Below are 27,207 nucleotides of genomic sequence, written 5' to 3' on the forward strand. Positions count from 1 at the left end.
CCCCGGGCTCCTCCCACCCCGCCCTGAGAGCCCGCGCGGGCCGCTACACGCCCGCCCTTTCCTACGTCTGGTCCAGTCGGTCTTCCTCCGGCGTCGGCGCTGGCCGAGCTAGCTGGCCATGGAGGGTAATGGCCCCACTGCCGTTCACTACCAGCCGGCCAGTCCCCCGCGGGACGCCTGTGTCTACAGCAGCTGCTACTGGTGAGGGGGCGCGGGCGCAGCCTCTGGGTCTCCCAGGCTCCCGGGCCGCGAGTTGCAACCAGGCCCCGCCTCTTCCCGGCCCCTGCTCGGGGGCGCTCCCGGCCTCTACCGGCGGGTTCTACAGTTCTGCGGGAGTAGGGAGCGGGAATGGCAGCTCTTGTCTCTTGAGTAGAGCGTGGGCTGTTGGATGGGGTTGGGAATTCGTCCGGAATCCTAGGGTCGATAGTGCATTACCTGTGCCTGGCGCTTGTCGGTTGGATTTGCTCAGCAGATCTCTGCTTCGGGGCTAGGAAGGGTGGAGCTCTGAAAACCTTTGGAAGTTACTCTGCTGAAGCATGTGGGGTTTCAGACTGAGGCGAAGGTCATTTTAATTTTGGAAGAGAATGGAAGCACAGAGAGTTTGGGATAACTTCCCAAGGTCACCCAGCTAATAGCAGCCAGGAATCCAGTTCGGGCTCTCTGGCACCAGAAACCATGATCTTAACCATGTTGTCATTATAATAATGGTTACATTCACACAGCACTTGCTATATGCCACGCGTTGTTCTGGGTGGTTTAGGTAAACTAAATCACTGAGTATCACAATACCCTAAGAGGTAGGTATTGTTATCCCCAGTTTAAAGATGAGAGCACTGAAGCACAGAGGGCTGCAAGTAATTTGCGCAGGGCCACATCGCTTGTGAATGAAGGAGTGGGGATTTACAGGCAGAGTCTGGCCCCGGAGTCCATGCTCTGCACCCCTGTCCTAGGCCACCTCTGCAGCTGAAGCACCGCCCCTGCCTTGGTCCTTTTTCATTCCCATGCCTACTCTTTCCTGAGTAATGGTTTCTTCCCCAGCTTCTAGTCCTTGCACAGGTACCCTCAGTGCTATCTAAAACTACCCTTCCCCCTTCTGCTTGTCACTAAACCAATGCCACCGAACATTTGTTCGGCCCTGATTGCATGTCAGGCTCAGTGGCAGGTGCTTCCATCGATGTCCATGAGTAGCTGCTTTTACTATCGTTATCCTCATTTTACTAATAAAAAGAGTGAGCCACAGAGAGGCTGTTGTGTGCCCCCAAATCACACATCTAGCAAGTGGTGGTGCTGAAACTGGAACATCTTCGTGATTTTGAAGTTCGTGCATCTTAACTGCTGCACTCTTTTTCTGTCCTGCCTCTTCTAAATCCCATTAGTTCTCCTCCCTAATGTCCATTGTTTTATTCATTCATTCAATAAATGTGTATTAGGCACTTGGAGTATGTGGCACACTTCTGGGCACTGGAGATACAGCACTGAACAAGATCGACAAATTCACTCATGGATCCCTTGGTTCTTGTATTTTGATGAGGGAAAAGCAGATAAGGTCCGGTGCGATGGCTCACGCCTGTAATTCCGGCACTTTGGGAGGCTGAGGTGGGCGGATCACTTGAGGCCAGGAGTTTGAGACCAGGCTGGCCAACATGCAGAAAGCCTGCCTCTACTAAAAATACAAAAATTAGCCAGGTGTGGTGGCACACGCCTGTAATCCCAGCTACTCAGGAAGCTGAGGCAGGAGAATTGCTTGAACCCGGGAGGAGGAGATTCCTGTGAGCCGATGCCACTGCACTCCAGCCTGGGAAACAGAGCGAGACTCCATCTCAAAAAAAAAAGGCAGACAAAAACAAGTAAACCATGTTTGGGTGGTGTTAAGTGCTGTGAGAAAAATAAGATAAAGGATGGTGGCTTATTTTCTATTAGGATATTTTGAGAAGACATTGTTGATAAGGTGATATTTGGACAGAGATCTGAAAAGAGAGGGTGAGAGCTTTGCAACTATTGGAGGATGGTCATTTAAGCAGGGAGAACAGCGGGTACAAAGGCTCTGAGAAGGAATTGTGCTGTATGATAGGAACAGTGAGGAGACTGGTACAATTGGAGTATCGGAGTTAGAGCAGTCTTGTAGAAGAATGGTAAGAGATGACCACTCTACCACAGGATTTCTCCGCCTAGGTTCGAGTGACATTTTGAGCATGATAATTCTTTGCTATGGGGGCTGTCCTGTGTATTGCAGGACATGTAGCAGCATCCCTGGCCTCTACCCACTAGATGCTGTTAGCACCCTAGCTCTAGTTGTGACAACCAAAAATGTCTCCAGACATTGCTAAGTGTCCTGTAGGGCGTGGGGGGCAAAATCGCCTCTTGCTGAGAATCAGTGCTCTACCCTGTCTGAACATGTCAGGTGGGGACACTGCACTACTTTGGCTCCTGCAGCTTTGTGGGTTTTTTTTATTTTTGAGACAGAGTCTCAGTCTATCACCCAGGTTGGAGTGCAGTGGTGCCATCTCGGCTCACTGCAACCTCTGCCTTCCAGGCTCAAGCCATTCTCCTGCCTCAGCCTCCCGAGTAGCTGGGACTACAGGCACCCACCACCATGCCCGGCTTATTTTTGTATTTTTAGTAGAGATGAGGTTTCACCACAGTGGCCGGGCTGGTCTCAAACTCCCGACCTCAGGTGATCCACCCGCCTCGGCCTCCCAATGTTCTGGGATTACAGGCGTGAGTCACCATGCCTGGCCATCCTGCAGGTTTTTAAACTTGAAATGAGTGCCTCTTGTCTACTTCTGTTAGCTTCTGTCATGTTAGCTTCCAGATGTTACTTATGCTTCAAGACCCTGCTTAATGATAATAGTGGCAGTTGGTATTTGTTTGGGACTGTGTCGTCGGCAGAGCATTTCTGATTCTGACTTGTTTTGTGTTTTTCAAACAATTGTAGAGTGCCTGCTTTGTGCTAGGGATCCCCGCCATCTGCATGCATCTGTGACCTCAGCTCATCTCTGGGAACCCCTGCAGCATCCCAACCTTTCTGCTACCAAGATGATCAGCTGACAGCTTGGGGCAAATCCACAGCACGCCCGCCCACCCGCCCTTCCTTCCTCCCTCTCTCCCTTTTTTGAGTCACTTATGCTTTGTTTAGAGTCTAAAGAACATTTCAGGTATTATCCAATCACATATTTTGTTTGGATTTTGATGTAATGATCCACAGCTCTTTTTTTCTTTTTTTTTTTTTTGAGTCATTTATGCTTTTGTTTAGAGTCTAAAGAACATTTCAGATACTGTCTAATCACATTTTGTTTGAGTTTTTTTTTTTTTTTTGAGACGGAGTCTCGCTCTGTCTCCCAGGCTGGAGTGCAGTGGCCGGATCTCGCTCACTGCAAGTTCCGCCTCCCAGGTTCATGCCATTCTCCTGCCTCAGCCTCCTGAGTAGCTGGGACTACAGGCGCCCACTACCTCGCCTGGCTAGTTTTTTGTATTTTTTAGTAGAGACGGGGTTTCACTGTGTTAGCCAGGATGGTCTCGATCTCCTGATCTTGTGATCCACCCATCTCGGCCTCCCAAAGTGCTAGGATTACAGGCTTGAGCCACCGCGCCCGGCCCTTGTTTGAGTTTTGATGTAATGATCCACAGCTCTTTTTTTTTTTTAATCATTTATGCTTTTGTTTAGAGTCTAAAGAACATTTCAGATATTATCCAATCACATATTTTGTTTGAGTTTTGATGTAATAAAAATCTTTTTTTTTCCCCTTCCAGCTTTTATTTTAGATTTGGGGTTACATGTGCAGGTTTGTTACATGGGTGAAGTGTATGTCTTGGGGGTTTGGTGTACAAATTATTTTGTCACCCAGATAGTGAGCATACTACCAGTTAGATGGTTTTTGATCCTTACCCTCCTGTCACCCTGTACCCTCAAGTAGGCCCCATGTCTACTGTTTCCTTCTTTGTGTCCATGTGTACTCAAGTTTAGCTCCCACTTATAAGCAAGAACATTCGGTGTTTGCTTTTCTGTTCCTGCGTTAATTCACTTGGGATATTGGTCTCCAGCTCCATCCATGTTGCTGCAAATGACATGATTTTGGTTCTTTGTCATTGCTGTGTAGTATTCCACGGTGGATGATATATACCACATTTTCTTGATCCAGTTCACCATTGATAGGTACCTAGGTTGATTCTGTATCTTTGCTATCATGAATAGTGCTGTGATGAACATATGTGTGCATGTGTCTTTATGGTAGAAGGATTTCTATTCCTTTGGGTATATACCCAGTAGTGGGATTGCTAGGTCACATGGTTGTTCTGTTTCGAGTTCTTTGCTACATTTCCAAACTGCTTTCCACAGTGGCTGAACTAATTTACATTCCCACCAGGAGTGTATAAGCATCCCCTTTCCTCCACCACCTTGCCAGCATCTGTTATTTTTTGCCTTTTTTTTTTTTTTAAAGACAGGATCTCACTTTGTCACCTAGGCTTGCAGTGCAGTGGCATGATCATGGCTCACTGCAGCCTCACCTTCCTGGGCTTAAGTGATCCTCTCACCTCAGCCTCCTGAGTAGCTGGGAGGCTTTTTTGACTTCTTAAATTATTTTTATTTGTTTATTTTTATTTATTCTTTTTTTTTTGAGACAGATTCTCACTTTGTAGTCAGGCTGGAGTGCAGTGGTGCAATCTCAGCTCACTGCAACCTCCGCCTCCAGGGTTCAAGCGGTTCTACCTCAGCCTCCTGAGTAGCTGGGACTACAGGCACGCACCACCACACCCAGCGAATTTTTGTATTTTTAGTAGAGACGGGATTTCACCACATTGGCCAAGATGATCTCCATCTCTTGACCTCGTGGTCTGCCTGCCTCGGCTTCCCAAAGTGCTGGGATTACAGGCGTGAGCCACCGTGCCCGGCCTATTTATTCATTTTTTTTTGACACAGAATCTCACTCTGTCTCCCAGGCTGGAGTGCAGAGGTGCCATCATGGCCCACTGCAACCTTGACCTGGTGTCAATCCTCCCACTTCAGTCTCCCAAGTGACTGGGGCTACAGGTGTGCACCACCATGCCCAGCTAATTTTTATGTTTTTTGTAGAGTGGGGTTGTGCCATGTTGCCCAGGCTGGTCTTGAACTCTTGGGCTGAAGCAATCTTCCTGCCTTGGCCTCCGGAACTGTTGGGATTACAGATGTGAGCTACTGCACCTGGCCTGACTTTAATAATAGCCATTCTGACTGGAGTGAGATGGTATTTCATTGTGGTTTTGATTTGCATTTCTCTAATGACTAGTGCTGTTGAGCATTTCTTCATATACTTGTTGGCTGTGTGCATGTCTTTTTTTCCTTTTTTTTTTTTTTTTTGAGATGGAGTCTTACTCTGTTGCCCAGGCTGGGGTGCGGTGGCTCAATCTCGGCTCACTGCAACCTCTGCCTCCCGGATTCAAGTGATTCTGCCGGCTGAGCCTCCAGAGTAGCTGGGATTACAGGCGTGCACCACTATGCCTGTAAGTTTGGTGTTTTTTGTATTTTTATTAGAGACAGCTAATAAAATTAAGTTTTGTATTTTTAATAGAGATGGTATTTCACCATGTTGGCCAGGCTGGTCTTGAACTCCTGACCTCAAGTGATCAAGTATCTCAAGTTGCTGGGCCCAAAACTCATAGAATATTGACATTTTATCAGTTATAAAATGCCTCCATGTACAAGCACTGCTGGGGAAGGTAATCACCTCTATGTGGAGAGGGGTTTACACACAGTATAGGTTGAATACCAGCTTGTTGGGATGTTTTAGAGGAGATTCAAACGTTAGCTAGTTGTTGGATAGCATGGTGTTTAAGGTCTTTTCCCACTTTTTGATGCCATCATCAGTATTTGTTCAAATTTAAAAGACACATAGATGTTCTCTAATCTTGATTAAACAATTATTTTATTTCAGTGAAGAAAATATTTGGAAGCTCTGTGAATACATAAAAAACCATGACCAGTATCCTTTACAAGAATGTTATGCTGTCTTCATATCTAATGAGAGGAAGATGGTAAGTTGGTGAGTGAGTGCAGGAAGAAAACGAGATTTAACATGACGTTAGAAGCTAAATTAAATTTTAAAAAAGAAGCAAAATATAGCATGGGTGTAGTACTCTTCTGAAGTGTGCTTTATAAAATACAGCAACATTTAAAAGTTTTCTTTTGAATGAGATTTTTTTCCTTACAAGGCATGATTGAGTTAGATGAGTTGAGTCCCTTCTGTTGCCCAGGCTGGAGTGCAGTGATGCAATTCTTGGCTTACTGCAACCTCCACCTCCCGGGTTCATCTCCTTCCTCAGCTTCCCGAGTAGCTGGGACTACAGGCATGTGCCACCACACCCGGCTAATTTTTGTATTTTTTAGTAGAGCTAGGGTTTTGCTATGTTGGCCAGGCTGGTCTCGAACTCCAGGCCTCAAGTGATCCTTCCGCCTTGTTCCCACAAAGTGCTGGGAGTACAGGCGTGAGCCACCATGCCCAGCTTAGTCCCTTATTTTAGGTAAAGAAATTTGTGATGGTCGACACAGATTAAGTCTTTTCTTTAGGCATTAATGTAGACCTGGTTTTTTTGTTGTTGTTGTTGTTTGTCTTTTATTTTCTTTTTTGATATGGAGTCTCGTTCTATCGCCCAGGCTACAGCACAATGGCACGATCTCGGCTCACTGCAACCTCTGTCTACCAGGTTCAAGGGATTCTTGTGCCTCAGGCTCCCGAGTAGCTGGGACTGCAGGTGCCCACCACCATGCCCGGCTAATTTTGTATTTTCAGTAGAGACAGGCTTTCTCCACGTTGGCCAGTCTGGTCTCCGACTCCTGACCTCAGGTGACCTGCCTGCCTTGGCCTCCCAAAGTGCTGGGATTACAGGCGTGAGCCACTGTGCCTGGCCATTTTTTTTTTCTTTTTTTAAATTCAAGATGGAAGATGTAGACTTTAAAAAAAGTGCTTAGATATGCATACTCTCAGTTTTAAAGTAAGGATTTGTCTCTGGAGTTTAAATAGAACTACAGTCAACTTATATGAGGAATTAGAAAAAGGAAGCCCTTCGTATTTTGTAAAACACGTTTGCAGGCATCATCTCATTTGATCCCAATGGAAGCCCTGTGAAGGCAGGCAAGGTTTGGACAACTTTCTTCATTTTATAGATGAGAAAATTAAGACTTAGGGTGGCCCTATGAATAATTAAATGGGAAAGCAAGACTTGATACCTGCAAGGACTTCTGATTCCTAGTTCAGATCCCTTTTCACTCTCCGAAGACCATCATACAATAACTTGTGCTCTTGAGAGCTTTCATTCTTGGGGATACTTAGAAGGATTTAGATTTCTTCCTCTTCACTCATTCTTTCACCTTGATTTTTGCATGCTTAAAAATATTTTATTTCTCATGTATGTATTGCTTTAAAGAATTTAGTAGTAGCCAGGTACAGTGACATGTGCCTGTAGTCCCAGCTACTTGTGAGGCGGCTGAGGTGGGCAGATCACTTGAAGCCAAGAGTTCAAGGCTGCAGTGTACTATGATGGCACCTGTGAGTAGCCATTGCACTCCAGCCAGGGCAGCAGCGCAAGATCCCATCTTGTCTGGGCGCGGTGGCTCACGCCTGTAATCCCAGCACTTTGGGAGGCCGAGGCGGACAGATCACTTGAGATCAGGAGTTCGAGACCAGCCTGGCCAACGTGGTGAAACCCTGTGTCTATCAAAAAAATATATAAAAAATTAGCCGGCTGTGGTGGGACACACCTGTAATCCCAGTTATTTGGGAAACTGAGGCAGAAGAATCTCTTGAACCCAGGAGGCAAAGGTTGCAGTAAGCCCAGATTGTGCCACTGTACTCCAGCCTGGGCGACAGAGCAAGACTCTGTCTCCAAAAAAAAAAAAAAATCCCGTCTCAAAAATAAAAAGGGAAAATAATTTAGTAGTGGTTTAACTGAAGGCGTGGCTTATGAAATGTATTGTGTTTTGTAGATACCTATCTGGAAACAACAGGCGAGACCTGGAGATGGACCTGTGATCTGGGTAAGACAGTTAATACAGAGAGTATTGATGCATTGTGACTTGTAACCCCTTAGTGTTCTGTATGTTTTGGTAAAGCATAAGTGACCTAAGCAGTAGATAAAGGCTGTGATAATTATTAATAAATTGACCTTTTGAGAATAGATGTTATTTGGTCTAAGGTAGAAACACTATAGGCATATATTCTTTTAACTTTTTGTTTTGAAATTGTTATAGGAATGATTTTAAATGGTGGATATATTTGTGATCTCCTAGACTCTTACCATTTAGCACAGGAAGGAACTTTGGCTACACATTAGAATTATCTGGAGACTGTTAATAATGTAGTTTTTGGCTGGGCGCGGTGGCTCATGCCTGTAATCTCAGCAGTTTGGGAGGCCAAGGCAGACGGATCACTTGAGGCCAGGAGTTCAAGACCAGCCTGGCCAACATGGCGAAACCCCATCTCTAATAAAAATACAAATATTAGGCTGGGCGCAGTGGTTCACACCCTGTAATCCCAGCACTTTGAGAGGCTGAGGCAGGTGGATCACTTGAGGCCAGGAGTTCGAGACCATTCTGGCCAACATGGCAAAGCTCCGTCTCTACTAAAAAAAATACAAAGATTAGCTGAGCGTGGTGGCACGCACCTGTAGTCCCAGCTACTTGGCAGGTTGAGGCAGGAGAATTGCTTGAACCCAGGAGGTGGAGGCTGCAGTGAGCTGAGATTGCGCCACTGCACTCCAGCTTGGGTGACTGAGAGAGACCCTGTCTCAATAAATAAATAAATAATGTAGTTTTCTGATTTAGTAAATCTAGAGAGGAGTTCAGGAGTTCGTGTTCTTGATGAACTCCCAGGTGAACATGACTGGCATTTGAAAAATACAGATCTACTCCCGCCCCTTTATTTTTCAGGGAAGAAATAAACACAGAAGAGCAAAGTGAGTAGCTCAGAGTCGCATGGTCAGTGGCAGAACTGGGTCTCAGACCTGGGTCCTTTTTAGTACACATCTACATGTCACCTTAACCCGTTCCCCTAAAGAATGGAGGCCAGGGTTGGGCATGGTGGCTCATGCCTATAATCCCAGAACTTTGGGAGGCCGAGGTGGGTGGATCACCTGAGGTCAGGAGTTCGAGACCAGCCTGGTTAACATGGTAAAACCCTGTCTCTACTAAAAATACGAAAATTAGCTGGGTGTGATGGTGTGTGCCTGTAATTCCAGCTACTCAGGAGGCTGAGGCAGGAGAATCGCTTGAACCTGGGAGTCAGAGGTTGCAGTGAGCCGAGGTCGCGCCATTGCTCTCCAGCCTGGGCAAAAAGAATGAAACTCCATCTCTAAAAAAAGAAAAAAAAAAAAATGGAGTTTTTATGCTAATAAACACGAAAACAAAGTGAAAGTAAAACAACACTGATGAAATGTAACGAACTCCTAGTTTCTGGGTATTTATTTAAAATTATGTATCATTTGATTGGCTTCACTCATTTATTTAACATGTATATATTGAGTGTGTTTTATATGCCGGGCTAAAAACAGATGAAAACCCCTGGCCTCACAGAGCTGACGTTCTCAGTTCCGTTGCCAGCAGGTGATCTTGCGTGAAAGCTGCTCTTACATGAAAGCCCAAGCCCCTCAGCTCTGGGGTTAGGAGCATGGGCTCTGGAGTCAGGCATACTGGGTTTAAGTCCAAGGCCTCTCATTGGTCAACTGTGGGATCCGGATAGGTTATTTACCCTCTCTCTTCAATGTCTGCCCCTGGTCAGTGGGGTCGTGAGGCTTAAATGAGATAATGCACAGGAAGCATCTTCCTGGTGTCTGCTACTGGTACTCAGGAAGTGTTGGCAGTTACTGTTAGCAGTGGTACCAAACCCGTTACAGACGGTCTGTGTGCACGAGAAGTCATCCTTGTTGCTGAACAGCTTAGCTGATTTTGAGTGGTGGTCTCACTCCCCATCCTAGGGAAACTTGGAGGGGAAGGACCTGTAGCCATGTCCGCCTTACACATCTCATAGCAGCTCAAGGTAGGGAATCCTGTTGCAGGAAGTCTCCCCACACCCTCTGGCAGGTTTTTCTTTATTTCGCTGCTGTCCTGTTGTAGGGCATGGGTAGGCCTCGCTGAGTGAGTAGAGACACCAGTGAGTAGTAGTGAGTACAGTTCAAGAACACTAAATCGTGAACCCCTTTCTAGATTTACTAAATCAGAAAACTACATTGTTAACACAGTCTCTGGATAATTCTAATGTGTACCCAGACTAAATATTGCCAAAGTCCCTTCCTATGCTAAATGGATAAAAGTCTATGACATCACAAATATATCTACCACCTTAGCCATTTAAAATCATTCCTATAATAATTTCAGGTCAGGCGTGGTGGCTTACACCTATAATCCCAGCACTTTGGGAGGCAGAGACAGGCAGATCAACTGAAGTCAGAAGTTCGAGACCAGCCTGATCAACATGGTGAAACCCCGTCTCTATTAAAAATACAAAAATCAGCCACGTGTGGTGGCGGGTGCTTGTAGTGCCAGCTACTTGGGTGCCCGAGGCAGGAGAATTGCTTGAACCTGGGAGGCAGAGGTTACAGTGGGCTGAGATTGCACCACTGCACTCCATCCTGGGTGATACAGTGAGACTTCATCTAAAAAAAAATCGTTTCTATAATTACTTTCTTTTTTAAAATTTTATTTATGTATTTATTTTTTTGAGGTGGAGTCTCTGTCACCCAGGCTGGAGTGCAGTGGTGTGATCTCGGCTCACTGCAACCTCTGCCCCCCAAGATTTAAGCAATTCCCCTGCCTCAGCCTCCCGAGTCACTGGAATTATAGGCATGTGCCACCATACCTGGCTAACTTTTTTATTTTTAGTAGAGATGGAGTTTCGCCATGTTGGCCAGGCTGGTCTCTGAACTCCTGACCTCAAGTGATCTGCCCACCTCGGCCTCCCAAAGTGCTGGGATTACAGGCATGAGCCACTGCGCCCGTCCTCCTATAACAATTTCAAAACAAAAAGTTAAAAGAAAATATGCCTATGGTGCTTCTATCTTAGACCAGATGACATGGAGCAGATGGTGGCATCTGTAGGTGACATCCCTGCTTCTAGCACAGTCAGTCTTTTCCTGGCCACTGGGCAGACACTGAACCAACTCAGAGAGTGAGGCTGCTGCTCAAGCCTGCATTCCTTGGCTCCTCATCTGTGCCGTGAAGGCAATTTTGGGCCAATGCTTTTCCTTTGCAGTCCCTCAGCTGCCTAGTGTATAGGAATGTGGACCTGAGCTTACCAGAAAGTTGTAAATAGTCACTGTTTATGCCTTTTCACAAGTTGTACGTTCTTTCTGGAAAGCTGTCCCCATCAGGCAAGATTCTGCAATGGGGTCCTTTCCTCTGTGAAACTCTCCTTGGCCATTGGGCTCCTGTCCTCTTCCTTTCTTGGTTGGCTTTAATTTTGTATTTTTATTTATTTATTTGTTTTTGAGACAGAGTCTTGCTCTGTTACCCAGGGTGGAGTGCAGTGGCATGATCTCAGCTCAGTGCAACCTCCGTCTCCTGGGTTCAAGCGATTCTTGTGCCTCAGCCTCCCGAGTAGCTGGGGCTACAGGTGCACACCACCACGCCCGGCTCATTTTTGTATTTTTAGTAGAGACGGGGTTTCACCATGTTGGCTAGGCTGGTCTCGAACTCCTGACCTCATGTGATCCACCTGCCTTGGCCTCCCAAAGTGCTGGGATTGTAGGCGTGAGCCACCATGCTTAGCCTTTGGTTGTCTTTTAAAAGGGTTGACCATTTACACACTAAGGCTTCTAGGAGCACTGTGAGGTAGACCAAGCTTGTCTAACCTGCAGCCTGGAGGCTGCGTGTGGCCCAAGACAGCTTTAAATGCAGCCCAACACAAATGTGTAAACTTTCTTAAAACAGTATGAAATTTTTTTGTGATTTTTTTTTTTTTTTTAGCTTATCAGCTATCATTAGCGTATTTTATGTGTGGCCCAAGACAGTTCTTCCAATGTGGCCCAGGGAAGCCAAAAGATTGGACACCCTTGAGTTAGTCACTCTGGTTATCTCCATTTTATAAAAGAGGAGACTGAGGCTGCCGAGGGGAGGGGCTGAGATTGGAACCAGGCGCTTACCTGCTCCTGCCTGCGTTGCTCTCCACCTCTGATGTTCTCTATTCTCTACAATGTCCTGCAGCAGTTTACCTGGTTCCCACTCACTTCTCTGGGAACTTCTTGAGGGTGAGAACTTATCTTTTTCATCTTTGCATCTGCAGTTCAGCAGCATAGTCTTTCACATAGAATAGAGAGGGTGCGGTTCAAAAAAACTGATATGGGCACAGTGGCTCACACCCATAATCCCAGCACTTTGGGAGGCAGAGACAGGCAGATCACTTGAGGCCAGGAGTTTGAGACCAGCCTGGTCAACATGGTGAAACCCCATCTCTACTAAAAATACAAAAATTAGGTGGGCTTGGCGACGTGCCTATAATCCCAGCTACTTGGGAGGCTGAAGTGGGAAAATCGCTCGAACCCCGGAGGCGGAGGTTGCAGTGAGCCAGGATCGTGCCACTGTACTCCAGCCTGGGTGACAGAGAGAGACTCTGTCTCAAAACAACAACAACAAAACACACCTGTAATATGAATTAGAAGGTGTTAAGAGAGAAACAGAATTTGAGTGAGGCAGCGATTCTGGCAGGGGGTGGGAGAAGATAAAACATTGATTCATGGGAAGAAAACCTTTAGCTGGAGCTTGTGTGGTGGGAAGAGGTAGAGAAGGTTGCTGCAGATGGAGGGGAATGACATGAGCAGGCCCAGTGGGAGGCAATGGTGGACTGTTTGGGGGCATGGAGGATAGGATACATCTGGGTGAGTCCAGAGAATAGGCATTCATTTGTTAATCTCTTTCTCTTTTGCTAAGATAGACTTAGAGCAGCACTCAGGCTTTTAAAGGCTTTTAAAGGCACAACATCCCTAGTCTTAAGTATTGTTCCTACCTCATAGGATTTATACAAGGCTCAAATAGAATGATATTTGAGAAAGTAAGTGCCTTTTAAACTCTGAAATACTGTGGAAATATAAGATGGTATTACTAATGTTGCTAGGTTGCGTTGATTTCACAGTGCTGTTCTCTATGAGAGCATTTTTCTTTGGAAGAACTCAGAGCACCACATTGCTCATGTCCCTTGATCACCTCCCTGAAATCCCTTTCAGCTCATCGCCGGTGTTGGGCAGTACTTTGAGTCTGAGAGTGAGGGTGAGAATTAACATCCACGCCGTGACAGAGCTGTGTGGGAAAAGCTGTCTTTTTCTTTCACCTTTAGTGGCTACAGATGAAGGCTTGGCTAACTTCTTTTTCTAAAAAATAGTTTTTCCTTTCTTTTAATTGCAAAAGTGGTTCCAAACTAGAAATTAAAATCCTCCTCCTCTCCAGGCTGACCCCCAGAAGTCTGCTTTGTTATTAGTTTGGAGGACATCCTTGCAGACGTTTTCCTCTGCATTCGCATGCATGCAAATGTACTTCTGAATGCGCACATGTGTCTTTATATACAGGTAGCTTTTAACAAATAGCAGGTGGGGCCGGCACAGTGGCTCACACCTGTAATTCCAGCACTTTGGGAGGCTGAGGCGGGGGGATCACTTGAGGCCAGAAGTTGGAGACCAGCCTGGCCAACGTGGTGAATCACCATCTCTACTAAAAATACAAAAATTAGATGGGCGTGGTGGCGGGCATCTGTAGTCCCAGCTACTCAGGTGGCTGAGGCAGGAGAATCGCTTGAACCCAGGAGGTGGTGGTTGCAGTGAGCTGAGATCATGCCACTGCACTCCAGCCTGGGTGATAGAGCAAGACTCTGTCTCAGTAAAAAAAAACAAAATAGGTGGAGCTGGGTGCAGTGGCTCATGCCTATAATCCCAGCACTTTTGGAGGCTGAGGCAGGTGGATCACCTGAGGTCAGGGTTTCAAGACCAGCCTGGCCAGCATGATGAAACCCCGTCTCTACTAAAAATACAAAAAATTATCTGAATATGGTGGTGCTCACTTATAATCCCAGCTACTCAGGAGGCTGAGGCTGGAGAATTGCTTGAACCCAGCAGGTGGAGGTTGCAGTGAGCTGAGATCATGCCATTGCACTCCAGCCTGGGTGACAGAGTAAGACTCCATCTCAAACAAAAAAGTTTCCTAGAGGTAAAATTGCAGGTTCAGAGGATGTTGAGAGGATGTGCATTTAATGACTATGAACATTTCCATTATTTATTTAACCATTTCCCTATCTGTGGACATTTAATGTTTTCAGGGTGTTGTGTTTGCTTTATTTTATTTTGCTATTATAAGGAGGGCTGTAGCAGTCTTATATCCTTTTTAGTGATAATGTGTATGCCTGAATACTGGGATTTCATCATTATGAAGTAACTTGGTTAACTTTAGCAACTTTTACTTCTAGGATTACCATGTTGTTTTGCTTCATGTTTCAAGTGGAGGACAGAGCTTCATTTATGATCTCGATACTGTCTTGCCATTTCCCTGCCCCTTTGACACTTATGTAGAAGATGCCTTTAAGTCTGATGATGACATTCACCCACAGTTTAGGAGGTGAGGACATTCAGCATGGATTTACTTATTTTCTGAAGTAAGACTTTGACGATTCCCCAGAGGTTCTTTTCTTTGACAGTTGTTTTGTAAAGATCTCGTCTGGCATCACCATTGAGTTGATGTTTAAGAATGATGTATTTGCAACACAGGAGATTCAAAATGTTTTAAAACTTTAAAAGTTATCTATCATATAAAAGGTTGGCATTCTTTTAAAATTTTGTGTGTTGAGATCCCACACATTTAATTTCAAGCAGGTTGGGGATTTTTCTTATACCCTCTTTGTTTGGGGGTTTGTGGGGATACCTGGTGTCACCATTGAGAGGGCTGTGAAGGCAGCATCAGAAAATCATGCCCGTTGCCCTTGATACACAAATTGAGTAAATCAAGGCAACCAGACATGTTTTTGTGCCTTTGTCTTTCTGTTTCGGGTTTTAGTTGATCATTTCCTATGCTTCTCTAATAGATAGTAAAGTTGCCTGTGTTACTAACCATACAGAAATGCATGAGTAGTTTTGTACATGTCATAGGAAATGAGTCCATATAAAAATTTGGTTGGAATTTCAAACATGACACCTCCCTAATGTGAGTGTATATTGATTTGTCTGCAGGAAATTTAGAGTGATCCGTGCAGATTCATATTTGAAGAACTTTGCTTCTGACCGATCTCACATGAAAGACTCGAGTGGGAATTGGAGAGAGCCTCCGCCACCGTATCCCTGCATTGAGACTGGAGGTGAGCCAGGATGCCTTCTCAAAGGGATTCTGATTGATCATGTACACATCAGCATTTTTCTTTAACAGAGGACAAAAGTCAGGTCATTCTTTGAATAAAACTCCATGCATGAATCTCAGCACTTTGGGAGGCCGAGGCAGGCGGATACGAGGTCAGGAGATCGAGACCATCCTGGCTAACATGGTGAAACCCTGTCTTTACTGAAAATACAAAAATTAGCCGGGTGAGGTGGTGGGCGCCTGTAGTCCCAGCTACTCGGGAGGCTGAGGCAGGAGAATAGTGTGAACCCGGGAGGCGGAGCTTGCAGTAAGCTGAGATTGGGCCACTGCACTCCAGCCTGGGCGACAGAGTGAGTCTCTGTCTCAAAAAAAAAAAAAAGAAAAGAAAAAAAACTCCATAAATAAGGAGGTCATAGGAAATACTACTTCTGTGTGCGTGTTAGATTCAGAAATCAAGGCACAGGGAATAGGACTGGAAGGCATGAGAACTTGTGGGAGACAAAGGGTGTTAAGGATCAGAAGCATAGCACCTGCAAACTGCTGGATTATTGGATGTAGCTACTGCGGGGACACTGAACATCAGGAGACTCGCATGCTTGTGTCATGTAACAGCGGGACTAGTAGCGCCTTGCCATGGTAGGGTTTTGTGCTATGGTGAAAGAAATCCCCATTGCATCCTTATGATGTGTGAAATGTCACTTTGGCTATATAATAAAATCTGCATTAGAGGGAGGTGAGCGCTAGCAGGTTTTATTGTACCATTTGTCTCATTTATGTGCTTTTAGGTATCAGTCCAGTTGATAATTTCCTGACATTTAAGAAGATAAAGGTTCCTTCACCCTGTTACTATTGTTTGGCATTCATATGAGTTTGAAGCATTATTTATGTTTGTAAATAATTCTCAACATTCCCACTTAGGGGTGAGATCATCCCAACACCTAGAAAACACAGACCGTGTGAAAGCACTCTGTGAGCTCTGCAGCATGTCAGAAAAGTAGGGCAGTAGTGTTAGTACTTCAACAAGGGTCTGAGCGTGGTGGCTCATGCCTGTAATCCCAGCACTTTGGGAGGCTGAGGTGGGTGGATCACCTGAGGTCAGGAGTTCGAGACCAGCCTGACCAATGTGGTGAAACCCCGTCTCCACTAAAAATACAAAAATTAGCCGGGCGTGGTGGTTTATGCCTGTAGTCCCAGCTCCTTGGGAAACTGAGACAGGAGAATCACTTGAACCAGGATGTGGAGGTTGCAGTGAACCAAGATTATACCGCTGCACTCCAGCCTGAGTGACAAGAGTGAGATTCCGTCTAACAAAAAGAAAAGAAAAAGAAAAAAATACTTTAACAAGGAAGAAAGTAAAAAATACATTTGGCATATTTGAGGGGAGGGGACTAAGAGAGGGTTCAAACTCTGATGTTTGAGGCTCCCTATGAAAAGCTCTCATAATTAAAAAAAGTTATATTGGAATTGCTTATTGGTGTACAGAGCTGCTTCCTGGCCTCAGTGTGAGAACTGGGGAAGCTCCCTGGTAAGGAGAGGGCTTGAGGGGTCTACCTTAGCATCTCTGGCAACCTGCTCTACAGGGCCTGTCTGGGCACAGTGTGCCTTTAGCAGCTACCTGTTTCCCCTCGAGATGTGAGCACCTAAGACAGAGCCTAGTGCATAGCAGGCATTTAGTGAACCCCTCGTCAGCCTTGGTCCGACTGGGGCGATTCCTTTGGTTTTGATGACTACTACTCATTGGATGCTATTTTGTGCTGGGCTTTTGCCAGCCCAATTACTATATGGGCTGCTGAGGTGAGCACTGCCAGCCCAATTTTCTTCCTTCCTTCCTCCCTGCCTCCCTCCCTGCCTCCCTCCCTCCTTCCCTGCGTCCCTCCCTTGACTCTGTCACCCAGGCTGGAGTGCAGTGGCACGATCCCAGCTCATTGCAACCTCCACCTCCTGAGTTCAAGCAATTTTCATGCCTCAGCCTCCGGATTAGCTGGGATTACAGGCATGTACCATCACACCTGGCTAGTTTTATTTATTTATTTATTTATTTTTTTGAGCCGGAGTCTCACTCTGTTGCCCAGGCAACAGAGTGCAGTGGTGTGATCTCTGCTCACTGCAAGCTCCACCTCCCGGGTTCATGCCATTCTCCTGCCTCAGGCTCCTGAGTAGCTGGGACTATAGGCACCCGCCACCCCACCCAGCTAATTTTTTTTTGTTGCATTTTTAGTAGAGACGTGGTTTCACCATGTTAGCCAGGATGGTCTCCATCTCCTGACCTTGTGATCTGCCCGCCTTGGCCTCCCAAACTGTTGGGATTACAGGCATGAGCTACCCTGCCCAGCCTCATCTGGCTAGTTTTTATGTTTTTAGTAGACATGAGGTTTTGCCATGTGAGCCAGGCTGGTCTTGAACTCCTGGCCTCAGGTGATCCTTCCGCCTTGGCCTCCCAAATTGCTGGGATTATAGGGGTGAGCCACTGTGTCCAGCCCATATTAACTAACTAAAAATTAGCCAGGTGTGGTGGTGCACACCTGTAATTCCAGCTACGCAGGAGGCTGAGGCAGGATAATCGCTTGAATCTGAGAGGTGGAGGTTGCAATGAGCCGAGATGGCACCACTGCACTCTAGCCTGGGTGACAGAGGGAGACTCTGTCTCAAAAAAAAAAAAAGAAAACCGACATTAAATTAATGCATGTTTTAGATACATGCATTATTAGGTATGTTGGATTTGGTTATGGAATTACTCTTTTTTTTTTTTTTTTTTAATCAAGATAGGGTCTCAGTATATTGCTCCTAGCTTGGCCTCCCAAAATACTGAGATTACAGGCATGAGCCACCATGCTGGCCAGGATTAACTCCTTTTTTTTTTTTGAGACAGAGTCTCGCTCTGTTGCCCAGGCTGGAGTGCAGTGGCGTGATCTTGGCTCACTACAACCTCTCCCTCCTGGGTTCAAGCGATTCTCCTGCGTTCAAGTGATTCTCCTGCCTAAGCCTCCCAAGTAGCTCAGATTATAGGCACCCACTACTACACTCGGCTAAATTTTGTACTGTTAGTAGAGATGGGATTTCACCACATTGGCCAGGCTGGTCTCGAACTCGTGACCTTAAGTGATCGACCTTTCTCAGCTTCCCATAGTGCTGAGATTATAAGTGTGAGCCACCAAGTCTGGCTGCTTTTAATCTTTTTGAGTAAAGGTTCACAGTAGGCTTTCTTTCTTTTTTTTTTTTTTGAGACAAAGCCTTGCTTTGTTGCCCAGGCTGGAGTGAAGTGGCATGATCTTGGCTCATTACACCCTCTAACTCCCAGGTTCAAGGAATTCTCCTGTCTCAGCCTCCCAAGTAGCTGGGATTAGAGAGGCATGCCACCATACCCAGCTAATTTTTGTATTTTTAGTAAAGATGGGGTTTCACCATGTTGACCAGGCTGTTCTCTAACTTCTGACCTCAAATGATCTGCCCACCTCGGCCTCCCAAAGTGCTGGGATTACAGGTGTGAGCCACCGTGCTTGGCTCAGAGCAGCCTTTCATCGAGGGCTAATTTAGCCCCCCTACTCTGACATGACCCTTTTGAGGATGCCACTGAATGCCACGTCTTAAGAGTTCTCTCCACTCTGGCTGGTGGTGGCGTGAATTATTTCTAGCCCTGTGGAAGTTCTGGGGATTATTAGACCCACTCCTTCCTGGTGCTGCTTTCCCTGGCCTCATGAAGTTTCGTTCCATAGAAGAGAAGATCAGTACTTAGCCAAAGACCCAGGGGGTCCCCTCTGCTGATCTCTGGAGCTCTGACTCTCTGTGTCGTCCCCTCTTCACTGACATTCTGTTTCCCTCAGTTTGGGTGTGTTTGTTTTGTCATGATTGGATTGAAGTTATACATTCCAGGCAAGAAAACCACAGAGGTGACATTGAGCCCTTATCCATTTGACTAATTTTACCTACTTTTGGTCTTCTGCGTTGTTTTATTGCTGTTAAACCGAAATTGTGTTTTCAGTGGACATTTTTTTTTCATATTTTTTTTAGATTCCAAAATGAACCTGAACGATTTCATCAGTATGGATCCCGAGGTAGGATGGGGCGCTGTCTACACACTATCTGAATTTACACATCGGTTTGGCAGTAAAAACGGCTAAACTTGGCCTCAAGATGTGGAACTGTGGAGAAATTCTAGGACATGAACAAGCTATCCCTTCATCGAGGACAGCAAACATTATGGTACAGTTGGCTTGGAATTATGTCTTTCTCTTTTAATTTGATTGAGTGGAAATCTGAGTGAATACAAATATAAATGAACAACATAAAAACTTTTGTTTTGACATGTCAAATTGAAACTTGATATAGTGTGTACTTGCTGAGATATTCCTGTGGCTCATTTGTTAAAACACGAGGACTTAAGCCAGTAATTGTTTTTGTTCAGATAGAGGTGTGGAGGTAGAGCCAGCCCCTCATATCTGTTCTGGATGTTTTCTGTCTCTCCAGCTACATTGTAAGCTCCTTGAGGGCAGGGCCATGGCCCATTGCTCTTTGAATCTCAAATGCCCATAAAAGGTGCCCATAAAATGTTTTCTTGAACATTTCAATGTGCTGTTGTTTGGAAAGGGGTAATATTGTGAGCTGAATCAGCAATAAGTATTAGTCTTTTTGGACTATGGTATTGTTAAAAAGTTTGCAGCCCTCTCAGATTTGAGTGTTACTTGGTTTATTTATTTATGGCTTTAAATAAAATTGATTTAACATTTGTTTTGTTTTGAAGATTTTTGTGTCACCCTTGATGATCTGAAATACCTAAATATGCCTCAATTGTAGATGAGAACCAGGGCTTTAAAATATATTTATTACATGTGCCTTCTGGAAGACATCTTGATCATGTGGCTTTAATCGTATCATTCCAAATGAAAGATATTTGGCATTACACTGGCATATAGTATCAGCTCTCATGTTTTCATGATTCTGCTTTAAAAATGAACAACTTCTTATAGCAAGGATATCTGACCTTTTGTTCTTAGATGAGCTTTCTACTTATTAAGAAACTGTCAGCTGGGCATGGTGGCTCATGCGTGTAATCTCAGTACTTTGGGAGACTGAGGCAGGCGGATCATGAGGTCAGGAGTTTGAGACCAGCTTGGCCAACATGGTGAAACCTTGGCTGTACTAAAAATACAAAAATTAGCTGGGTGTGGTGGTGGGCGCCTATAATCCCAGCTACTTGGGAGACTGAGGCAGAATTGCTTGAACCTGGGAGGTGGAAGTTGCAGTGAGCTGAGATCATGTTACTGCACTCCAGCCTGGGTGACAGAGCAAGACTCCATCTCAGGAAAAAAAAAAAAAGAGAAACTGAGATTTAATGCAATTCCTCTGCCTTATGCTATGGAGGGTACAACTGTAACCATTTATTTATTTATTTAGAGACAGAGTCTTGCTCTGTCACCCAGGCTGGAGTGCAGTGGCACGATCTTGGCTCACTGTAACCTCCGCCTCCCAGTTTCAAGTGATTCTCGTGCCTCAGCCTCCTGAGCAGCTGGGATTACAGCTGTGCACCACCACGCCCAACTAATTTTTGTATTTTAGTAGAGACGGGGTTTCACCATGTTGGCCAGGCTGGTCTTGAGCTCCTGACCTCAGGTGATCTGCCTGCCTTCGCCTCCCAAAGTACTGGGATTACAGGCATGAGTCACTGCGCCTGGGCCCCTTCCCTAGAAATTTCTGCATAAACTGCCCTTTAATCTGCATATTATTTTTATTTACTTATTTATTCTGAGACAAAGTCTCACTCTGTCGCCCAGGCTGGAGTGCAGTGGCATGATCTCGGCTCACTGCAACCTCTGTCTCCCAGGTTCAAGCGATTCTCATGCCTCAGCCTCCCGAGTAGCTGGAATTACAGGCGTGTACCACCATGCCCACCTAATTTTTGTATTTTTAATAGAGACGGGATTTTGCCATGCTAGCTAGGCTGGTATCAAACTCCTGACCTCAGGTGATCTGCCTGCCTCGGCCTCCCAAAGTGCTGGATTTATAGGCATGAGCCACCGCACATGGCCAAATTTGCATGTTATTAAAAGTAGATATAAATGTGACTGCCAAACCGCCCTGAGCTGCTCCTCTCTGCCTACAGGGTAAAGCTGCTCTGCAGGAGCGGTCACAGAGTTTAACACTAGCGCTTCAATAAAGCTGTTTTCTTTTTCTTTTTTTTTTTTTTTTTGAGAGGGAGTCTGGCTCTGTCGCCCGGGCTGGAGTGCAGTGGCCGGATCTCAGCTCACTGCAAGCTCCGCCTCCCGGGTTCACGCCATACTTCTGCCTCAGCCTCCCGAGTAGCTGGGACTACAGATGCCTGCCACAATGTCTGGCGAATTTTTTGTATTTTTTAGTAGAGACGAGGTTTCACCGTGTTAGCCAGGATGGTCTCGATCTCCTGACCTCGTGATCCGCCTGCCTCGTCCTCCCAAAGTGCTGGAATTACAGGCGTGAGCCACCGCGCCTGGCCTAAGCTGTTTTCTTTCACCTTCAGCTTGCCCTTGAATTCTTTCCTGGGCAAAGCCAAGAAGTCTCATGGGCTCAGCCCTACTTTGGGACTTGCCTGCTCTGTTTCAAATTGATCTGTGCTTGCAACCAAGCCCCCTTTTTTGTTTTTGAGACTGTCTTGCTGTGTCACCAAGGCTGGAGAGCACTGATGTGATCTCTGCTTACTGCAACTTCCACCTCTGAGGCTCAAGCAATCCTCCCACCTCAGCCTTCTGAGTAGCTGGGACTATAGGCGTGCCACAGTGCCCGGCTAATTTTTATATTTTTAGTAGAGATGGGGTTTTGCCACGTTGCTCAGGCTGGTCTTGAACTCCGGGACTCAAGCAATCCACCCACCTTGGCCTACGAAAGTGCTGAGATTACAGGTGTGAGCCACCGCGTCCAGCCTGCACTTCCTGGTTCTCTGAGCCAGTGGATTCCTTTTTCTCTTCAGCTTGTGTGAGTTGTATTTCTGTTATTTTTAACTGAAAGATAGGTTTTCTTTTTTTTTTTTTTGAGGCGGAGTCTCGCTCTGTCGCCCAGGCTGGAGTGCAGTGACCGGATCTCAGCTCACTGCAAGCTCCACCTCCCGGGTTCACGCCATTCTCCTGCCTCAGCCTCCCTAGTAGCTGGGACTACAGGTGCCTGCCACCTCGCCCGGCTAGTTTTTTTTGTATTTTTTAGTAGAGACGGGGTTTCACCGTGTTAGCCAGGATGGTCTTGATCTCCTAACCTCGTGATCCGCCCGTCTGGGCCTCCCAAAGTGCTGGGATTACAGGCTTGAGCCACCGCGCCCGGCCAAAAGATAGGTTCTCTTACGAGATTTTTCTTCAGAGTTGTTTATCAAGCTTAGGAACTGTTATTTGTGTCTGTCTGTGCTTAATTTTTCTGTTTAAACTTTTTTTCTTTTTGTTTTTGAACCCAAACTAAGACAAGTTTTCTTTGAGGTCATGTTTCTTTCTCTTAGTATTCAACATGTGTGAGAGGATTTTCTGTTTGGAAAGAGGAAATTTCAAGAAAAGCAGGGGACTAAAGTAGAATTTTGTTTGTTTGCTTGTTTTTGTTTGAGATGCAGTCCTGCTCTGTTGCCCAGACTAGAGTGCAGTGGCACAGTCTTGACTCGCTGCAACTTCCACCTCCCAGATTTAAGCAACTCTCCTGCCTCTGCTTCCTGAGTTTCTGGGATTACAGGCATGTGCCACCACACCTGGCTAATTTTTGTATTTTTAGTAGAGAGGGGATTTTACCATGTTGGCCAGGCTGGTCTCGAACTCATGACCTCAAGTGATCCACCCACTTCGGCCTCCCAGAATGCTAAGATTACAAGTGTGGACCATAGCGCCTGGCTGACTAAAGCAAAAAAAAAATTTTTTTGAGACGGAGTCTCACTCTATTGCCCAGGCTGGAGTGCAGTGGCGTGATCTTGGCTCACTGCAAGCTCCGCCTCCCAGGTTCACGCCATTCTCCTGCCTCAGCCTCCTGAGTAGCTGGGACTACAGGCACCCACCACCACGCCCAGCTAATTTTTTTTTTTTTTTTTGTCTTTTTAGTGGAGACGGGGTTTCACTGTGTTAGCCAGGATGGTCTCTATCTCCTGACCTTGTGATCCACCTGCCTTGGTCTTCCAAAGTGCTGGGATTACAGGCGTGAGCCACCGTGCCCTGCCTAAAGCAGAATTTGTCAGTTGACTATGAAAGCAACAGAAGCAGGGTATCTCTGAGAACTTGACACACCAAGGAGTTGGGAAGCAAATATGAAAGTATAAAATGGTTCCCAGCTCAGTAGAACTGGCTATCCCTGATTGAAGATATTATTGGAAGTTTTAAGAAAAGTATGTCTTTCAGAAGAGGAGTTGATTAGCAATGACAGTAAATGCAAACTTTTTTGTGTGTTTTCCTTGATTTAATTTTTAATTAAAAAATAGATGGTACCATGTACATTGTACCAATTCAGAATGTATAGAAGTGAAAAGTAAACTTCCCGCCTGCTTTGTCCTCCAATTTTCTGATGTTCCCACCCAGAAACAACCTCTTTTTCAGTTTATTTTATATCCTTCTTTCCAGGAATTTTCTATGCCTGTGTAAACATAGAGGTATGTATTATACATTAAATTCTGTTTCCCCCCCCCCCGATAAATGGTAGCATCCTAAACATATTGTACTGTATTTTACTTTTTTTCCCTTCACTAAACAAATAAAAATACATTTTACTTTTTAAAGTTAATATATTTGAATGTTTTCTAATCAGTACATATTGATTGGAAAATCAACAAGAATGAGAAAATTCTTTTTAAAGGCTACATTGTATTCTGCGATACATATGGTCCATAATTTAACAGTCCTTTATAAGCTGTTTTTTTGCTTCTTGGTATGACCAAAAAAAAAAAAAAAATGCTACAATAAATGTTTTTGTTTCATAAGAATTTCCAAGTGAATTTTTAAAGTTTTTTAAAATTTTTTATTTTTTGAGACAGAGTCTCACTCTGTTGCCCAGGTTGAAGTGCAGTGTTGTGGACTCAGCTCATTGTAACCTCAGCCTCCCGGGTTGAAGCAATTCTCCTGCCTCAGTCTCCCCAGTGGCTGGGATTACAGGCGTGCGCCAACGCACTTGGCTAATTTTTATATTTTTAATAGAGACAGGGTTCACCATGTTGGCTAGGTTGGTCTCGAACTCCTGGCCTCAGGTGATCCACCTGCCTCAGCCTCCCAGAGTGCTGGGATTATAGGCATGAGCCACTGCGCCCGGCCCCAAGATGAATTTTGAAACCGTAGACTGCTAGTTGTCCCACCAAATCCATTGTTTTGTTTTGTTTTGTTTTGTTATCTTTTTCTTTTTCTTTCTTTCTTTTTTTTTTTTTTTTGAGACAGAGTCTTACTCTGTCACCCAGACTGGAGTGCAATGGCACGATCTCAGCTCACTGCAACCTCCACCTCCCAGGTTCAAGCGATTCTCGGGCCTCAGCCTCTTGAGTAGCTGAGATTACAGGTGTGCACTATCACACCTGGCTAATTTTTGTGTGTGTTTTTATTATAGTAGAGACAGGTTCACCCTGTTTGCCAGGCTGGTCTCAAACTCCTGGCCTCAAGTGATCCCCCCACCACCTCAGCCTCCCAAAGTGCTGGGATTACAGTCATGAGCCACTGCATCTGGCCCTTCTCTTCTTTTTCTAGAGCAGGGGTTGGCAAATGTTTTCTGCAAATGACCAAACAGTAAATGTTAGACTTTGCAGGCCTTAAGGCCTCTGCCACAACTACTCAACTCTGCCTTTGTAGCCGAAAAGAGCAGCCACAGGCAATATGTAAATGAATAGGTGTGGCTGAGCTCCAATAAAACTTTGCAAAACCTGGGTCTTCTCTCTTGGCTTTGGAGCCACCCTCCCTCTGTCTCTGTACAGGGGAACTTTTTCCTTCTCTCTTCTTTCTTGCCTATTAAACTCACTGCTCCTTAAAACCACTCCAACTGTGTCTGTGTCATTTTATCCAATTTGCGCAAGACAAGAGCCCTGGTGCTCCTCCACTCATCAGAGCCTATCAGTGCCATCTTCAAAGCAGAGACCAAGTCCTCACCAGACAACATAATCTGCTCAGCCCTAATCTTGGATTTACAGCCTCCACAACAGACTCTGCTCCAACTATGAACTTAGGAGGTTAAGGAAAAACGTGGTTTTCTTTTTCCAACTAGAAGCTGGACATCCTAAGTGATTGGAGGAATATGTTTGGTTTTCTCTGTCTGGTTCCAAGCCGAAAGTAGGAACAACAACAACATGGGGAAGCCTGCAATTTTTGACCACGTCCTGATCTCTCCGAACTGATCACCGCTGAGCTGAGGGTCAGGGTTCTGTTATCATCTGTGCCCTGTTCATTGTCTGCTTGAATATTCTGCCAGTCTGTCTGTAGAGGGGAAAAACAATAACCTTCATTATCAGAAACCTCATTCTAAGTTTACTTTTCTGTCTAGGTGTCCTTGTACAAATTGCTTAGCTTTTTAAATATATAAATATGTTTTCTCACTGAGTAGCAACAGAAGCAGTATTTTTGCTAGGCTTGAGTTGCTTACTATTAAAAAAATTAGACTTACTTTTTTTTTTTTTTGAGACAGAGTCTCGCTCTGTTGCCCAGGCTGGAGTGCAGTGGCCGGATCTCAGCTCACTGCAACCTCTGCCTCCTGGGTTCACGCCATTCTCCTGCCTCAGCCTCCCGAGTAGCTGGGACTACAGGCGCCCGCCACCTTGCCCGGCTAGTTTTTTGTTTTTTTTTTTAGTAGAGACAGGGTTTCACCGTGTTAGCCAGGATGGTCTCGATCTCCTGACCTTGTGATCCGCCCGTCTCGGCCTCCCAAACTGCTGGGATTACAAGCTTGAGCCACCGCGCCCGGCCTAGACTTACATTTTTATAATAAAACTTAATCTTAGGCTCAGATCCACATACCACTAAAGAGCAGTGCTTGTCTTTTGCTTAATATTCATATTACAAGATTAATTTTTATTTATAATTAATATATAAACATGTTCTTTTAAAAAATATACAATGTGATGGATAAATCTAATGTCCTTTTTGATAATCACCCTGGTTTTAAGAATATAACTGTCTAGAGAAAATAACTAATAGAGTTCATTGTGTATTATCTGGAAGTCATTGTATGCCAGGCAATTTTCTGACATAATGGAGTCGGTACTATTTTTATCCCTATTTTACAGATAAGGAAACTGATGCAGGGAGAGGTTTTCATATAGCTCACCAAGTTACTAGCTAGTAAGTAGTAGAGCCAGGATGCAATTTCAGGAAAAAAAAAAGCACCTGAGAAGCTTCATGCTGCTTTCTGATTACCCCCTTACTCTCTCAGGGTAACCACCATCCTGCATACATTCATTGTGCCTCTTTCTGTATTTTATATAATTTCACATAAAAATATGTTTGTATATGGCAAACAAAAAAACAAAAAAAAACAACTTTGCAAAACCAAGAGCTGGTAGAGTTGGCCCTTGGGCCATAGCTTGCTGTCCCTTGTGACTGATGTGTGGCTACTCTGCCATGGACTACATTTCCCAGTCTCCTTTGCAGTCAGGTGTGGACATGTGACCAGCTGGATACAAGAGGACCTGTGTGTACCACTTACATGACCTGTGAAACTCCTGCCCACTCCTTCACACCTTTGCCCGCTTTCTTACCAGATGAAATGGTGTGACTGGAGTGACCTCAGAAGCTACTTATCAAAGGCAGTTGGTAGCCACCTTCAACCTGGATTCTTGGTGACTCTGTGGAGCCAAGTTGCATGCCTGCCTAAATACTATATTGTGGAACTCTTTCATAGGAGACAAACTTGTGTATTTTTTAAGTCACAGAATTCTTGGTGAGTTTTGATTTGGCTGTTTAGTCCTCCCTAAATAATTCAGTGCGCATTCAAGCATGTAACAGGATATTTTTAGCTGGGTC

General features: G+C 45.2%; 1 protein-coding gene across 4 annotated transcripts; it reads left to right on the forward strand.

Annotated features, from left to right (window-relative positions):
* Nucleotides 1-26,989, forward strand: WDYHV1 (WDYHV motif containing 1). Of its 4 annotated transcripts, none has more exons than XR_003120798.1 (7): nt 1-125; nt 5,910-6,009; nt 7,958-8,008; nt 14,412-14,560; nt 15,169-15,293; nt 19,301-19,492; nt 26,946-26,989. XR_003120798.1 is itself a non-coding variant. In XM_025394068.1 (7 exons), exons 1-6 carry the CDS (start codon nt 119-121, stop codon nt 16,158-16,160), a joined length of 591 nt encoding a protein of 196 aa, XP_025249853.1. In that variant the 5' UTR covers nt 39-118; the 3' UTR covers nt 16,161-16,182; nt 19,301-20,015. The 4 variants fall into 4 exon arrangements, 3 of the variants coding, with proteins under 3 accessions (XP_025249852.1, XP_025249854.1, XP_025249853.1); XM_025394068.1 differs by lacking the exon at nt 26,946-26,989 and adding an exon at nt 16,078-16,182 and having other exon boundaries at nt 39-201; nt 19,301-20,015; XM_025394067.1 differs by lacking the exon at nt 26,946-26,989 and having other exon boundaries at nt 1-201; nt 19,301-20,015.
* Nucleotides 26,990-27,207: the final 218 nt, after the last annotated feature.

The sequence above is a fragment of the Theropithecus gelada genome, chromosome 8, assembly GCF_003255815.1.
Source record: "Theropithecus gelada isolate Dixy chromosome 8, Tgel_1.0, whole genome shotgun sequence".
NCBI classification, from domain to species: domain Eukaryota; kingdom Metazoa; phylum Chordata; class Mammalia; order Primates; family Cercopithecidae; genus Theropithecus; species Theropithecus gelada.